This window comes from Venturia canescens, chromosome 3 (assembly GCF_019457755.1).
Source record: "Venturia canescens isolate UGA chromosome 3, ASM1945775v1, whole genome shotgun sequence".
NCBI lineage: Eukaryota > Metazoa > Arthropoda > Insecta > Hymenoptera > Ichneumonidae > Venturia > Venturia canescens.
The window spans coordinates 12,868,147-12,884,325 of record NC_057423.1 but is presented as its reverse complement, the minus strand read 5'-3'; the positions used below and the strand labels follow the sequence as shown (position 1 = coordinate 12,884,325).

The 16,179-nt window shown below is 36.1% G+C and overlaps 4 protein-coding genes and 1 non-coding gene across 6 annotated transcripts; 2 read left to right on the top strand and 3 right to left on the bottom strand.

The window, feature by feature from the left end:
- The first annotated feature begins 10 nt into the window (after window positions 1-10).
- Window positions 11-5,771, top strand: Kap3 (kinesin associated protein 3). 2 transcript variants are annotated; one of them, XM_043414546.1, is made up of 16 exons: window positions 11-192; window positions 288-405; window positions 490-652; window positions 855-1,067; window positions 1,419-1,555; window positions 1,627-1,960; window positions 2,035-2,213; window positions 2,352-2,520; window positions 2,672-2,991; window positions 3,094-3,259; window positions 3,359-3,484; window positions 3,651-3,749; window positions 3,870-3,955; window positions 4,025-4,211; window positions 4,435-4,525; window positions 4,607-5,771. In XM_043414546.1, exons 1-16 carry the CDS (start codon window positions 167-169, stop codon window positions 4,746-4,748), a joined length of 2,556 nt encoding a protein of 851 aa, XP_043270481.1. In that variant the 5' UTR covers window positions 11-166; the 3' UTR covers window positions 4,749-5,771. The 2 variants fall into 2 exon arrangements, with proteins under 2 accessions (XP_043270481.1, XP_043270480.1); XM_043414545.1 differs by having other exon boundaries at window positions 12-192; window positions 3,651-3,755.
- Window positions 5,772-6,231: 460 nt separating this feature from the next.
- LOC122408025 (ribonuclease P protein subunit p40-like) lies at window positions 6,232-10,743 on the bottom strand. The gene is made up of 6 exons (XM_043414550.1): window positions 10,515-10,743; window positions 10,201-10,345; window positions 9,536-9,700; window positions 7,076-7,201; window positions 6,814-6,997; window positions 6,232-6,575 (listed from the first exon to the last, which is right to left on the bottom strand). Exons 1-6 carry the CDS (start codon window positions 10,632-10,634, stop codon window positions 6,233-6,235), a joined length of 1,083 nt encoding a protein of 360 aa, XP_043270485.1. The 5' UTR covers window positions 10,635-10,743; the 3' UTR covers window position 6,232.
- On the bottom strand, window positions 7,252-9,542 carry LOC122408024 (uncharacterized). The gene has a single exon (XM_043414549.1). The coding sequence runs from the start codon at window positions 9,425-9,427 to the stop codon at window positions 7,844-7,846; it is 1,584 nt and encodes a 527-aa protein (XP_043270484.1). The 5' UTR covers window positions 9,428-9,542; the 3' UTR covers window positions 7,252-7,843.
- A 177-nt stretch (window positions 10,744-10,920) lies between the features above and the next one.
- TRNAM-CAU (transfer RNA methionine (anticodon CAU)) lies at window positions 10,921-10,993 on the top strand. Its single transcript has one exon. It is a non-coding gene; the product is annotated as a tRNA-Met (tRNA).
- A 2,158-nt stretch (window positions 10,994-13,151) lies between these two features.
- Window positions 13,152-15,941, bottom strand: LOC122408251 (RNA-binding protein NOB1). The gene is made up of 5 exons (XM_043414929.1): window positions 15,733-15,941; window positions 15,438-15,570; window positions 14,258-14,905; window positions 13,650-13,984; window positions 13,152-13,498 (listed from the first exon to the last, which is right to left on the bottom strand). The coding sequence occupies exons 1-5, from the start codon at window positions 15,802-15,804 to the stop codon at window positions 13,238-13,240; spliced, it is 1,449 nt and encodes a 482-aa protein (XP_043270864.1). The 5' UTR covers window positions 15,805-15,941; the 3' UTR covers window positions 13,152-13,237.
- Window positions 15,942-16,179: the final 238 nt, after the last annotated feature.

The window sequence follows — 16,179 nt, the reverse complement described above, 5'->3', positions numbered from 1 at the left end:
TCACGGATGTCTCAACATATACGGAACAGCAATGATCGTTCGTACGTTTTTACAACTAATTATTTATAAATAAAAAAATAGCAAAATTGTCAAAATTGTCGACACTGAAGTAAAAATATACTCGCCCGAGTTTGCACGGATTCCGATAAACATTTTTGTCACAAATATGGACGAGGCCAAGTTTCTTAAAAGGTGAGTTCACCAACTGACGTTCGATCTGACGTTTCAATCGTTTTTTGTGTACACCGCAAAAAATTTTGAAATTTATTTATTTTCCTGCAAACCAGAAAAGTGCGGTCGGGAAATCTCGACGTGCATCCCACGGAAAAAGCGCTTGTTGTTAATTATGACGTCGAGGCGTTTATCCTTGGTGAACTCGGTGACCCAATGCTGGGTGACAGAAAAGTAAGTTTACACAGTTTCGTGAAATAAAGTTTTCCGAAATTTTTATCAAACATTTCTAATGTTCCTTCTCTCAAACATTGTTAGGAATGTCAGAAAATCATCAGGTTGAAAAGTCTCAATGCAGACACGAACGTGTCTCTGCTGGCCAAAGAAGTCATGGAAAAATGTTTTCTCATCCACGAATCAAAACTGCACGAGGTCGAACAATTGATTTATTATCTTCAGAAACGTAAATCGACCACCGATGGTTTGTGCTTGATTTTTTAATATAACTTCGTCTCAAATTATCTTTTCAAATTTATTGTTGTAGCTGATCAACTGACTCTTAACCATATTTTTAAGCCCTTAATGATGTCTAACTGATTGGAAGAAATTCAATTAGGAATCATTTGACTACAGAGATTAACATACAAAAATGAGTTGTAAACAATAAACTAAATATTCTTCAGGGAACTCGGTAGATGGAAATGCCCAACCGGAACGTCCAACATCGTCCAACACTGTGAATTCGGACAACAGTGATATGGAACGAGCAGTAATTAGCAATGTCGAGAGTTACATAGAATTGTTGTACGAGTCTATACCGGAAAAGATCAAAGGATCAGCATTGATTCTGAGACTTGCAAGAGTTCCTGACAATCTTCTGGAACTAACAAAAAATGGTAAATTTAAAAAAATACTTTAAAATTCACAAAAGACTAATTATTCACTGCTTATAAAATGGAAACAAGCTATGACGCTGAAGTTTGCAACGTTGGAGTCCAACGAAATGATAAAAAAAACTCTCCAATAATTCTAGTAATTCTTCAATTTCATTCCCTGTCGAATTTGCAATTTGTATTTTTTCAACCTGCACCGATACTTCGTAAAATAAACAAATTGGTGAATTATAAATGTTTTTTTTCCTTCATTTCGTTGGACTCCAACGTTGCAAACTTCAGCGTCGTAACAAGCTCATAATATTTGAATGAAAACAATTAACACATTAAACAATTATATTTTGTTTTTTACAGAATCTTTGTTGAGTGCTCTTGCAAGAGTCTTGAGAGAAGATTGGAAACGAAGCATTGAACTTTCTACGAACATTATTTATATTTTTTTCTGTTTTTCAACGTACAGTCAGTTCCACAATATTGTAGTGGAATATAGAGTAAGTCAAGCATTTAATCAAAGTAATAATCCACAACTTCGAATGTTCTAACGGAATTTTACTTTATTTAGATTGGATCTCTCTGCATGGAAATAATCGAGTGTGAGTTGCAACGTTACGACGAATGGAAAGATGATATGGAAAAACGTCGACGACAGTTTGAAACAACGACTGGTTTAGTTCTGTTTCCTTCAACAAACAGCGACAACAGCACGGAAAGAAAAATTAAACTGACAGATGACATTTGGAATTCAGAAGGCCCCCTTGACTACGAAGCGAAACGCCGATCTGACGACTTGAGTATTCGAATTTCTGATGGGGAAGTCAAACGTATGAAAGATGAGCTCGAAAAAAGTCGTAAGAGATTCAGAAGTTTGACTAAAAAACAGGAACAATTGTTAAGAGGTAAAAACAACGGAAAATAATGTTTTTTTTCCACAATTTTTCATTCGTTTTCATCACAATTCTCTTAATTCCAGTTGCGTTTTATTTGCTATTGAACATCGCTGAAAACACCGAAGTCGAGCGAAAAATGCGAAAAAGAAACATCATTGGTATGCTGATCAAAAGTCTTGATAGAGTCAATAACGATTTATTGATGTTGGTGATCACGTTTCTGAAAAAATTATCGATATTTCGTGAAAATAAAGAGACTATGGTGAGTCGTCGATTTACGAGGATATTACACGTATTAAATTAGTTCATATATTCATTTATAAAACATCAAAAAACTTCAAGTTCTTTAAAGATAAAAAGTTTAGAATCACTTTTTTCGAAACATGCGTTTCTATTGCAGGCTGATGGCAATATAATTGAAAAACTACCACGACTTTTGCAAAATAATAATACTGATCTCGTCCAATGTACCCTCAAATTGCTGTTCAATCTTTCATTTGATACGAAACTCCGAGGAAGAATGATAAGAGTTGGTTTATTACCGAAATTGGTGAAGCTGCTCGGCCAGAGTAAGTTTATAGTTAACTTTAATGGAAAAAATACAATTATTATTCGAAGGATTCTTTTTTAACGTTAGAACAGAATTTTATATCCATACTGATTGTTGAAACAAAAAATTGGTTTTTTATTTCTCATCTTTTACCAATTAACTTTATACAGGTGAAATTAAGAACAAAACGACGATCCTTGGGCTCTTGTACCACTTGAGCATGGACGACAAAGTGAAATCGATGTTTGGAAATACGGATTGCATGCCGATGGTAACAGACATGATTCTTGAGACAGAGGATGAGCGCGTGAAGCCGGAACTCATTGCACTTTGCATAAATCTTGCTGCAAACAACAGAAACGCTCAGCTGATGATCGATAATAATCGTTTGCAAGGATTGATTCACAAAGCGTTCAGAAATCAAGATGCCTTGATCATGAAAATGATACGAAATATATCCCAACACGATTCAACGAAAGAACACTTCGTGGTACGTTTACACAATGGCCTCATGAAAAAGATTTGATATTTAACATTGTCCCCTGAACTTTTGTAGTTGTCATCTATTAACCATTGTTCATTTTTTTATAAGGAATTCGTGGGTGACTTTGCCATGGCATTGAATCAGTCGGACTCGCAAGATTTTGTCTTGGAAATAGTCGGCGTCCTCGGAAACCTGGCTTTGCCGGATTTGGATTATTTTCAAATCTTGCAGCGTTGCAATCTGATACCCTGGATAAGAAACAATTTAGTTCCTGGTAATTAAAAGTGACGTGACTTTGCCCTCATTCGAAGTCCGTTTTTACTTCTCGCTTTCAAAATAAAGAACCGAAGTCTCATTATTTTTTCGTTTGTAGGAAAAGTGCAGGATGACCTTGTTCTTGAAGTCGTTGTTCTACTTGGCACTGCAGCTTGTGATGAAGATTGCGCCCGATTATTGTGCAAGGCGGATATTTTACTCTCACTCATAGAGTTATTGAAAGGTTCGAAGATTATTATTTATTCTTGATTTTCAACATGAAGAAAGTACAGAATTTAACTTCTTTTGGCCTTTTGATAAAAATATTCAGTAGACGATATTTTCAACTATTTCGTTGATCTGTACATTCTCTTTTTTTACAATGGCGTTCTGCATTGTTATTGTTACAGCGAAACAGGAAGACGACGAGATTGTTTTGCAAATAATTTACGTATTCTACCAGATATCGAAGCACGACTCGACGAGGGATTATTTGATTCGCGAGACTGGTAATGGTAATTAGAGGGTTTATGCTTCGATCATATTTATTACTTTGCGATAGAATTTTTCGGGAAAATTTGTCTTCAAGGATAAATTCGTTTCAATCGAAATTTCATATTCTTTTGCAGAAGCCCCAGGATATCTCATCGATCTGATGCATGATAAGAATCCAGCGATACGTAAAGTTTGTGATGCTTGTTTGGACGTGATCGCCGTAAGTTTATTCGAAAGCTCATAATTCGTGTGTACAAAACGACAAAAAGTAATTAAATATTTTTCTCAGATGTGCGATAAAGACTGGGCTGCTCGTATAAAAGTCGAAAAGTTCCGTTCCCACAATCAACAATGGCTTGAAATGGTCGAATCGATTACAGTTGATAATGCCAATCATTTGGTGGTAGACGAGGATGACAGTTTGCCACCGTTTATGAGCGGCGAGTTGCTAAGGCATACGATGCTTTTTCCCTCAGGTAAAATCCGGATTTACGATTCGAAACGAAAAAAACATTTCACGATGTTAATCTTTCTTTTTTCGACTATGGTTTTTGTTTTGTAATACAATGATTTAATGGAAAATTGCAATAATATCGAAGCTTCCATAGACTTCAGAAACGCCTAGAAATCATCATATTCAAAATTACATTTATCACTCTAATTTTCTAATCATTTGATCAAAAATTCAAAAAAAAACAGGTAATTCGACAGTTTTCAACACTGACGACGGTGAGTTGAACGTGAAGAATTCATCGGATTCTTCGGAAAATCCCAGTCGCCCGGTCAGTCGGTAAGTGATTAATGAGACCAAATTTGAATGGCAATATCGCTAAGAGTTTACGTGGAAATGATTTGAGCTTTTCTTTCACAGATACAGTCGTGACTTGGATGAGATAAGCGAATTGATGGCGCGTTCTAAATCACGAATGTCCGTGGGTTCTGGCATAGAGGATCTTTATCACAGCTCAAAAGTTAAGTTCACCGAATCTGAAGCATCCCACGTACTGATATGAGCTCATTGAGTCACATAATAGTAATGTTGTCCATACTATTACGAATGGCTTGAACAGCAAAAAAAAACAACAACAAGACAAAAACACATAAACACATACTTAGATTGTATCGATATTAGCAAAAGTGTTACGCTTTCGTTCCATAAGGTACTAGGCTTCATCGAGGCGCGTATTTTTCATTTCTCGAGGCATAAAAAAGGCGCCTCGATATCGCATGCACACAATGTCTTACATTAGTCATGATTTACACACGTCTAAAAACGAAAAAAGTAAGAAACAAAACGCCATTAATGATCTCAGCATCCAAGTATTTAGTGCCTTTTCATTTTGAAGGATGCAATGTAGCGTGATTTCGTAAACTAAAACCGAAGAACCGGACAAAAAAATCGAGAGATAATTCCTTCGAATCCTCGTTGCTCCGTGGAATTTTTCCGTGTATCTTCGTAGTCGGTTAATCGCAACGACGACGTATTTGAGCGAAACACTATTCGTTCGTGTTATCTAAAACTAGTCACAAATGACGTAACGGTTTCAACACTATTTCACGTCGAGTCTCAAACGAGTAAAAAAGTAATTTAATGTTGCACCAACTTTTATGTTGCGTCGTCCAATTCCATTGCGAATTTTCTTTGTACCTCGTTTTCATCGGATCTCATGAATCCTATTTTACCGGATTCTTTATGTAATTATTTTACAGATACATACTATAGATATATATATATATAAATATAGATGGAATATTTGGAGATTTAAGGACCGAAGGAAACGTTACTTAGACTCGATTGACAATCGAGCTTACAAAACGAGAGAAACAATTTTAGTCTATTATATATTCATATAAATAAATAGTTCGTTCTTTATGCCAGTCCTGTTTTTGTATATTAAGGATGAATCACAATAATTCGTGCAAACAAATTCATTGTTTAGAAAATTGCACACCAAGCGATACACAAAAATCTTCAAAAATTTGACCATTTCCAAGACGCTGCTCCAGCATGTGAAAATAAACTGATTAAAAAGTCATGAACAAAATGTTCAAAACCATGTCGTCCTATAACATTTTCACAAAATAATTCGTTCGATGTTTTAAAAATTTGGTAAACAAAAAGTCCTTGTTGGAAAAACCTCAAAAAAATCCTAAGCGTTCAGAAAATATATTAAGAATTGTTAAACGCAACGAACAAGATTGTCGAAGAATATTTTATGCCAATATGTGAGAACAGTCGTTTGAACTATTGATACTGAAGTTGATTATTTTTCAAAGATCCAAAATGGCCAAATTTTTTCGGTTTTTTCTCGTCGCGAAGATTTGAAAATCTGATTTAACAAATTTTTTGGCCGTGAAACATGGGTCGTTCGTCCTTAAACGTGCTTGCCATCCTTATTTTGTGATATTCGTACATGAATATATAAATATACACGCATAGCATTTTAGAAAGTAGTTTTTATCTATTATTATAAATGAAAGATACACAAAGACAAATTTATTGGAAAATTCTTGGTTTTTTATTAGAGCTCAAACTCTTTCGTATAATACATTCACCGTTTTTTTGGAAGACGGTCGTATGGCTATTGTCACCGTCCGTGAAAAAATTGTGCTCTTTCAGGCCCCAGCTGACTGGACTGTCAGCGAAACCCTGTACGTGTATACTTTTCCAAGGCGATGTATCCTTCTGGAAAGCTATTTCTCTCATAGCATTATAGATTCCTATTATTTGTTTGCGTGTAAAAAATCCTGTGCATTCTATATATTGTGTTTCGACTGTTTGAGTTTTCGGTCTGGGACACGTGTAAGTATTCACATAATCATCTTCTTTTTCGTTCGTCCTGAAATCCATTTTTTACCGATAAATAACCATCGTCAAGTGACTTTTCGAATGCTTATCACGGTCACAATTTTCATTACTTTGGAGTAGATTTTTTAAGCATCGATATTTCGAATTCCCATTGATATTACTTCGAAAAAATGATTCAATTGTAAGGGCTCGAATCATTAAAATGTAAGATTAAATTTGTAAATTAAAAAGATCTAATTCTGGGTGAAATTTTTTTGAAGAATACTCACGTATCTCCACCGATACTGAAAATTCCCAGCCATTCGAAAAACTCATCGAGATTGGAAGAACCGTCGAGATTCGGGACGAAAATTGATCGTTCGATCCGTTGTTTGAAAACTTGGTTGCAGAGCAACGTTGTGTAACCACGATCGTGAAACCATGCTGCGACCGACGATGGACATAGTTTATCCTCTGTAAAATAAAAACTCAATTCAGCGAATCTTTCTTGATTATTCGATAACCGGAGAAGAAGTAATGAATGTATTGTACCTGGTGGATCCCAAGCTACAACAACGTCGAAGCTTTCGTCGAGATTTTCTTGCAAACATGATCGGACCCTTTCGTAATTCTTCTTACCCGGTACAAAAGCTTCCTCGTTCAAATTAATAGTCACGACTAACGACGATACGCGGTATACCGAGAAAAAAAAAACGTTTCAAGTGGAATTTCGAAAATTCCACGTTGATTTTTTCACATTAATGTCATTTCGTACGATTCTCGATGGACTTAAAAACCGATTACAATTTCCATAATTATTCATACGTTCTTTTCTGTATAATTAAAATATTCGTAAGTATATTTTTCTCGGACATGACAAATGAGCAACGAGTCAATTCGTATTTTATCCTTTACATTAATTTCCGTTGTAACAGACATGGACGATATTATTTATCGTTAATCACAGTCTCTGTTCTGTACAAGAGTACAAGACTAGTTTACAAAAATAAAAGTTTATTGATTATTATCGCGAGGATCTGGTACTTGAAAAAATATTTTCATTCCTCGCATCACTCCCGATAGTGTCATGGCACTGGACTGAGGAAAATAGCACGAGGTTCAAAAAGAAAAAGCCATTATGAACGACAAGTTAGAACCAGAAAGTGGATATATCTCGCTGAGATCATGCATCACCTTTTTGGCGAATAAAACTTTTAGACCATTCCTTTTTTGAATCGGAAACTATTCCCTGAGACATGATCTTTAAAAAAAAAACATCCGTGTAAAAAGAAGTATGAAGAAAAAAGAATTTCACTAATATTATGCAAGTGATAAAGTCGGACTGGTGTCTAGATCAAAGTTGTTGGTTTTGAGCTCTTCTCTGAAGATCCTCAATTCTTCGCTGGATATTCCCTGCCAGCTTTCAAGCTCGGAGATGCGTCGTAAATTTCCACAGTTTTGCATCAACAGTCGCACAGTTCTCATGGAGAGATCGTCGCTGTAAAGTATTTTAAGTTCTTCCAATTTGCTCATTGGATTTTGTGAGAAAACTCTTTTCATTGTTGTATCACCGATGCCAGTGGACGATCCCAATTGTATGAATTTGACGTTGGTGCAATGCGACAATAAAAATTCAAGATGTACACTCGCACAATCAGCGACGAATTTAATTCGTTCGAGATACTTGAAAGGCTCAACTGGTAATTTGCGAAAATGGCTTGAGGTATGGTCCAGAAGTTCGCAATTGTAAAATGTTAAGTTTCTTATCTCAGGACAATATTGACTTATGTAAACGAGAGCACTCGTATCTATTTCATCGACGTGCTCGAGATGGAGACTGATGATTCTACCGTTGGTCAATTCCAAAAGATTCTTGACGCGATCGGCGTAAAAATAACACGAAAGTAACCTCAGTTCCGTGAGATTTTCCAAAGCAGCAAGAATCGTAAGATCGCTTATTCTCTCGTCGCACATCAATGACAATCTCGTGACGTAAGGACACATGGCGATCAAAAGATACAAGTGATTCATCGCTACGTTCCGAGATTCAAAAGAGCGCAGATACAATTGTTTTTCGTAATTTTCGGTAGTAGCATCGAATTTTTCGCGAATGTGTTCGAGAACGTTACCGATTTCATGACACCGTCCGATGTCCTCGAGTCTCGAATGCGCGAGAAGTAAATTCGCGTAACCAATTATTGATACGGAAGTACGAAAAAGTTTGACTTCTCGTAATACTCGAGATTTGCTGAGCGCAACGATACTGCGATCAGTCACCGATCGCGACGCTGTCACGTCGATGTACCGAAGTTTTGGACAGTTTTGTCCTACCGCTGCAATTATATTGTCCGTGCAATCGAAGCACAAGGTGAAAGAGATCAAATTAGGCATTGTTGCGACACCGTTTATTATTATTTTTTCGATATCAGATGTTCTCCAACCGGCTGAGCCAGAACCAAGATCCAAAACTTCCAAGCCTGTCATATTGTGCAAATTATTGTACAACACGTGTCGCATTATTTTCGGCCATGCTGCAAATTCTATACTCCGAAGATTAGCATGGACCACCACTTCGATAAGACTCACTACAACGTTAACCTCTGATAAAAAAATTCCGATCGGCGAAAAATCGTTGTAAGACTTTCTTGTTTCGTTGATTAAATTCATTATAGAGCCGAGCGCTGCTATTGCCATTTTGTCATAAAGATGCCAAGGCACGCTGGAACTTAGACGATATTTCATTGCCGTTAGCAATTTACTCAATGTCTTGAGGCCAAGATCTGGATCTTGCTGCGATATTTCTTGTATAGGCCTTATCAAATTTTTACCAAAGTCCGTTATATATGTGCCTACGGAGCGAAGCGCCAGCTCCTCCAAGTCTGGCGCTCTGTGCTTCCTTGGCATTTCTAAGCAACTTCTTTGTCTTTGAGACTATTTTTTTTCTTAATTAGGCTTTGTTTTTCGAGAGAATATCCAGCTTCTCTCTTATAATTTTAGCCTCCTGGGACTTACCGTAGCGCGAATGTGCTTTACGATCAAAGAATGTCTCTTTCCCTACTAATCCAAGCTTTTGATAATCTTCACGAAGCAAAGAAAGCAATAGGTGTCCCGTTGGCGATATACAGATTAGATTGTGGACATCAATCTTCTTTCCAATCGTCAATAACGTCAGCTCTCCTGAAATGTTTTTGTTTTCTTATTCATATTTTCATCAAATTTCATTCTCAAAGACTACAAATATCATGGTAACTTATCATTTGTAATTTTCTAGAAAATTCAGAAAATCTTGGCAAATAATTGCCAAGAGAAACATGGAGAGAAAGCATTTGATTGCCACATGAAAATTGATATTTGTACACATGATATTTTTTTACACACATTAACAATGATGCTGAAAAGACGATTATTGAATCAATAAATTAAAAAAATATTAAAAAGAACGTATTTTTAAAATATTTTGAAGAAGTTAACTCCAATAGAACAAGCCAAAGAATAGTAGAACACAGTAACAGTTGGCATGCAAAATTCATCGTGTATATGTTCCGAATATGTGTATGAAATAAATCGTGGTTATATATACACGACAAAAATATTTCGACATCGCAATATGTTTGTATGATGACATTAATTGTTTCTTTTAAAATAAGATGAACATGCTAATAATAATGAAAACTGACCTTTCTTAACAAAAGCTTCGATGAACTCTTTATTGACAAGCTCGTGAGCCTTTAAACCAACGATTTTGTAATAATCACTGTCTTCCAAAAGGCAATCACGAAGACTTGGAGGAACGTCTTTTATGTCAGGAAGCACGATAGACACCTGGGCAAGGATCCAAAAAACGTAGACGAAAAATTACGTAAAAAGATCGAAAAACGTCGCGATATAACCGTCGCGGCTTTCGAGTAATGCGCAATATTCAAGTCAGCGAAGAAAAAACAGAGAAACAAAAAGGAAAAAATAAAAATAAATTGAATGTTGAATGACTTACCGAATGATTAAAATAATGAGTACTGACGGCCAACGGAACTTCCTCGGTTCGATAGCTCGCTCGTTCGATCTCGAAATGGTGCTCCGGAGCCTTGAAGTCCCATATTTCCGGACACAACATTTGTGATCGAGCGATATAATGACGAAAACGACAATCTACTACGAAACGTCATATACACGCGCTGACAAATACTGAATACAATATACAATATCTCTTTACTTCACCCCTGCCAGTCTGCGCCGAAACAGACTCTTTTATTCTCGTTCTGTTGGTTGAAATTAATGTAGAGGGGGAACCTCTTTAGAAGCTGCACGTGCTCTCGTTGGCTCACCACACAATATGCGTCGTTTGTAATACTCCATTTTACCGCAAATTTTTTACAATTTGCGAAAAATAATAACCATCAGCTTCGGTAGCGCAGTAGGCAGCGCGTAAGTCTCATAATCTTAAGGTCGTGAGTTCGATCCTCACCCGGAGCATAATTTTTCGCTTTATTTTTTTTACCGGCTTTTTTTTAATAATCAAAGAATTACTCAAAACTAATGTCCAATTTTTTACATACACGCCAAATAATGATAGACCAAAATGCTTTATTATAAAGGGCATTAAAGATCCATTTGAAGACAACGAAATTCTTGATGAGATTAACTCCATGAAAATTCAGGACTCAAAAATTCTTCACTTCTCAAAGTTCTACTTCAACAAAAACAACCGGATAAACACCATCACATAGGGCGGGTTATTCCAACTTCTAGGTAAGCCTATCTGACAGTTAAAGGTCTACAAGTCAATGCTTTTTACCCGCCAGATAAGCTACCTATAGAAGTTGGAACATCCCGCCCATAATCCAACTCTCAAGCAAAAGTACCGCCTTTGGAACTGCTAAAATCAACATCTCGCTATCCAAAAAATAAGATGAGAAAAGCTAAAAAAAACTAAACCTTTCTCTCAATGCAAGCGTTGCCAAAGAGCTGGCCACGCAAGCAAAAACTGTATGCTTAATTACAGATGGATCTGTGCTGAAAATCATAAATTAGGCAAGTGCCCCACAACCGCAGAAACCGATAACAGCATAACCTCAAATGTGCTAACTGCAATAAGCATGGATACCCCGCCTCCTACAGAGGATGCGAGTACTGGAAATTTGTGATTCAAAAAAAAACAATTCTCGCTTCATAAGACCGAAATTCGACACAAAATAACAAAAATAACTCGCAACATTAACAATCATCTCTCAATATGCTCAAGCTACTAGCTCTACCACACCGAACACGTCTCAGCATCATATCCCTCAGAAACTACAACTGGACTCTCCAGCCACAAATCCACAGCAACAGCAACCCAGAATCAAGACGACAACAACATCAACAGAGCGAAAGATCCTTCGGAATGGGCGAACGAGCCCAAAAGAGAAGTAGCGTCCATCATATTCTCGCAATTGAATCAAATATCAGGGCAAATACAATCTAACACAGCAAAAATAGACCTTTTAATGTCCAAAATTTTTCCCAATCTTGAAATCATGTCAGCTACACCCAAATTCTTTGCATCGCTGAAAATAGGAGCCATTAACGTCAATTCTTTAATTGCCAATTCTAAAAAATTGGAAGTCCGTCCACCAGGGCAACCCGGAGAACAGGGCCAGAGGGAGAGAAATTGCTAGGTCTGTGAGTATGCGGACCTGGTATAGGTAACGTCCAATTTTATATATACACTCCAAAAAACGACAGACCAGAAAATGCTTCGTAATAAAGGGCATCGAAGGCTCCTTCGAAGAAAATGAAATTCTGGAAGAGATTAATTCTCTGAACCTTCAGAACCTAGAAATCCTCCACTTCTCAAAGTTTTACTTCAACAAAAACAACTGGACAAATACCACCACTTGATTCAAATCTCTAGCAAAAGCACCACATCGGATCTGCTGAAAATCAAACACCTTGCCTAAAATAAATTGGGAAAAACTAAAAAAACCAAATTATTTTCAATGCAAACGCTGCCAAAGAGCTGGCCATGCAAGCAAAAACTGCATGCTTGATCACAGATGCGTCAAATGCGCAGAAAATCACGAACCCGGCAAATGCCCCATCACCGAAGAAACCGACAACAGTAAATTTAAGTTGCCATACAATTTTGCCATGCTAAAGCATGTTAAAAATATACAGAATTTCAAAATGATAAGAATTTAATAAAACTTGGTAAATGTATTCTTTAAAGATATACAAGACAATATAAATTTTTTCAGATTTCTCTACCACATAGCTCATGAGTAATTGAACACTAAAGCTCACGTGTATAAGCATAGAGTTTACATATATACAGTTATACATCTCGTGCATAAGAACTTGGATTTAACGCTCAATTATTCGATAACCATGTGGTAAAAAAATTAGAAAAAAATTGTATTTGTATACTTGATGCCAAAGAATGTTATCACCAAATTTTATCAAATTCTGATTATTTTGATTTCGTGATCCACCCTCCTTAGAAAAAAAATGAACTTTCCACACACTCTAGGGGTTAAAATTACAGAAATAAGGAGTAACTTTATGCCTGGAAACATTGAGATTCGAATACTTGTTTGCTTTTCACAAAAGTCCTGAACATTATCTACGATCCCTTGAAAGAAGAAAATCGTAATAACATTTTAATGAGATGCATTTATTTACATTATCGAATAAACAATGAGAGATAAGAAAGGACAAAGACAATTTCGTTGATACCGATCATTTACGTTTTCGACGAGGCTCGTTAGGATTTTTTTTCATCCAATACTTGACACCGCTACCGGGACGAATTCCCAACATCGCAGACTTGGAAGTGACGTCACGCATGACAAACGGTGAATAACCGGCAATGTAATCATCATTCAGAGGATCATTCTTCATACGCGCCAAGCGACTGGGCCTCTGATCAGGGACCGGTTGGTCCTCGCAGAGAATCGGATTTACCGCGTGTTTTCCTCCCTTTGGTGTTGGCAAAGAGAACTGAAAAATATTTTGAATAAAAATAGTTATAAAATTTTCATCTTTTACACAAAAATTCTTCATTTAATTCATTAATAAACAGCAGAACGACATAAAGGATTCATTATACATTTAATAGAATTCATATGACGAAAAAACAATCGTCAATTACCCGTTTCCCTTTGGACGATAGTGGTTTTCGAAAATTAATGTGTATTTGTTGTTTTCCTTCGTCATCCAATGAGACAGCAACTTTTTTCAACGTCTTTAAACCGCAAGATGGACAAAAGACTTTAGTCATGATGCTCGTAGTTTTGAAGCATGCGTAACAACGGAATATAAACGTCCTCATTTGCTTGATCACTCGTCCATCTAATGCAGCTACGTTTAGGCCGATTTGCTTCAGTACATTCTGCATTGCGAAATCGGTCGTCATACAAGCGACGATTGCTGTCTTTTCCGCAACAATATCTGCCTCCATTGATTTCTTTGCTTGTGCTATGTTACCTGTAAATATTATTTGACGCTTTCATTTTCCACGTTGTTTAATTTCAATCTGAACAACAATTTTGTTAACTAGAAAAAAATGTGGTTCGAGAAACAAACGTACAAATCGTAGTACTATCTTGGTACTAAAAAGAGTTTAGTTCATCAACAAACATTATAGTATTGAAGAAAACCGAAATTAAAAAAAAAAAACAATTATAATACAGTTCCTCTGTAGGGATTGAATGAAAACATTTTGGAATAGAAGTGCCAATGAAACAGAATAAGATTTACTGGGAGTGATCCATCCTCCATCGTCGCTGTCTTCATCATTTCCTTCGCTGCCACCATCTCCAGAATCCTCATTACTTTCAGAATCCGGTTCTACCGGGACAAGAATTTCGTCAATTCCGAGTTCACCCTCAACTTTCAGGTCCTCGTGGTTGCAATTCAAGGTTTTGAATTTGGAAGCCAGATCATCAGTTTCAGGCTCTTCCATATCGGAAACGGCAGTCAAATAATCCGATTCGTCTGCTGAATCTGACAATTCCAAAGGACTGCAGTCTTCCTCTTCATTACTTCCTGTTTCATCCGATTCGTTTCTTTGTTTCTGCTCTCTAATTTTGGTGTTAACTATCATAGTTTCATTTTCATTCTTTGCTTCTTGTGCATCTTTATCTTTGTTCTCTGCCAATTCACTGTGTTCATCTTCATCAGTTTCGCTGTCATTTTCAGCTCCAGGAATGTAAAAACCAGCTACACTTTTAGGATGATCCAGCAGTTGCCCGTGGGAGGCATCGATGGTTTTTGGCACTTGCGGCACTTCTTTCAGATGAGAAGTACCAACATGTTCTTTTTCCAATTGATAAGTTAAAGCTATAACTTTAATATCTGTTGCTGACAGACTTGTGTAATCTCCAGTTTTCTTGGCAAATTCAGTCACTGTAAAATAATTCATCATACTAGTTAATAAAAATAAAATTTCTTAATGGATAATTTATCACAAAGTTCAACCCTAATTTGATCATATAATTATTTGAAAATTGTCAATAACTCTCATATGTTAATTCGTTTGTTGCAATGAAGTATTCTCTTCAAGAATTACTGAACTCACCAACTTTTGAAAGTTTGAATACTCATTAATATAATGTGACAGCAGATTAGAGAAACAAAAAAGGTACAATTTCTCATTGCCTGAAAGTTGCTGAAGGAATTGTAATTGTAATATTTATTTTTCACCATACATGTGCCAAAGTTCAACGTTCCGAAATTTGAAGGTTGAATTTTTAATGCATGTGGTAAAGAATAGCATATACTCCACAGGAGTGAAAATAGACTACTTCAAACCATGGACAGAATCAAGCATACGTAATATACTATTCAATTGACATCATTAGTTATTAACATAAAAATTTATTTGATTGCTATTATTTATTTGACATTCCCAAGTTATATAACGAAATTTTTTTCCTACCAAATTTGATATTTTCTGCAAAAGTGTCTTTGATAACCAAGTCGTAAGGAAGAACAACCAGTCTTCGAAGCTGTCTTTTATTCCTTATTTCATTAACAACATTTTGGTCCGTTATGATGTTGACACCAATATCCTAGAATAAGAATTGTGTTAATTCAACGAATCAAAGATTGTTAATTCGGTCAAGCCACGTGCTGTTGGCAATATTCATATTAGTTGGTAACCTCAAACTATAAAAAAAATTTTATTATGATTTGCAAAATGATAAAATGTTAATGGAACTTCTTCAATTTACCTGTAGCGGTACATTTCTAATAAATGCACTCGTATCTACTACTAAGTACTTCACTTTATTATCATCACTCATTGTTATAAAATTGTAAACAAATTCGTTGAAAATTTTCTTCTGAGGCCGATTTTCCGTGAATCAGTCGACATACCTAAAATGACGGAGGGAAACAGTTATGCCAACGTCCAAAATCGAGACTATTCAAATTGGTGGTAGGGTATTTAACACTTCGGAGAAAAATAACCTTTCAAATAGCTGGTGGTTCAACAATCGGATATTTCAGTCATTACTGAATGGCTGGTATATTGATTTTTTCAGAGAGCAATGTATTTGTCTCCAATTATTTTTTAATTACTTTTTGTCAAGTGATTTTAGTAGTTGAGAGAGATATCTCAACAATAAAGTTGGCGAACTTGAGCGGTCGGATCGTCAAAGTTTGACGTAGTATATTGT

Coding starts and splice junctions, on each gene's coding strand:
- Kap3 (XM_043414545.1), top strand. CDS start 167: ATGGACGAGGCCAAGTTTCTTAAAAG. Junction 3,756..3,869: donor GATTCGCGAGACTGGTAATG/GTAATTAGAGGG, acceptor ATTCTTTTGCAG/AAGCCCCAGGATATCTCATC. Junction 4,526..4,606: donor CCCAGTCGCCCGGTCAGTCG/GTAAGTGATTAA, acceptor TTTCTTTCACAG/ATACAGTCGTGACTTGGATG.
- LOC122408024 (XM_043414549.1), bottom strand. CDS start 9,427: ATGCCAAGGAAGCACAGAGCGCCAGACTTGGAGGAGCTGGCGCTTCGC.
- LOC122408025 (XM_043414550.1), bottom strand. CDS start 10,634: ATGTTGTGTCCGGAAATATGGGACTTCAAGGCTCCGGAGCACCATTTC. Junction 9,701..10,200: donor CGAAGCTTTTGTTAAGAAAG/GTCAGTTTTCAT, acceptor AAAACATTTCAG/GAGAGCTGACGTTATTGACG. Junction 7,202..9,535: donor TAAAGCACATTCGCGCTACG/GTAAGTCCCAGG, acceptor TATCGTCGTTAG/TCGTGACTATTAATTTGAAC.
- LOC122408251 (XM_043414929.1), bottom strand. CDS start 15,804: ATGAGTGATGATAATAAAGTGAAGTACTTAGTAGTAGATACGAGTGCA. Junction 14,906..15,437: donor TGCAGAAAATATCAAATTTG/GTAGGAAAAAAA, acceptor ATTATTTTACAG/TGACTGAATTTGCCAAGAAA. Junction 13,985..14,257: donor TGGAGGATGGATCACTCCCA/GTAAATCTTATT, acceptor TAATATTTACAG/GTAACATAGCACAAGCAAAG.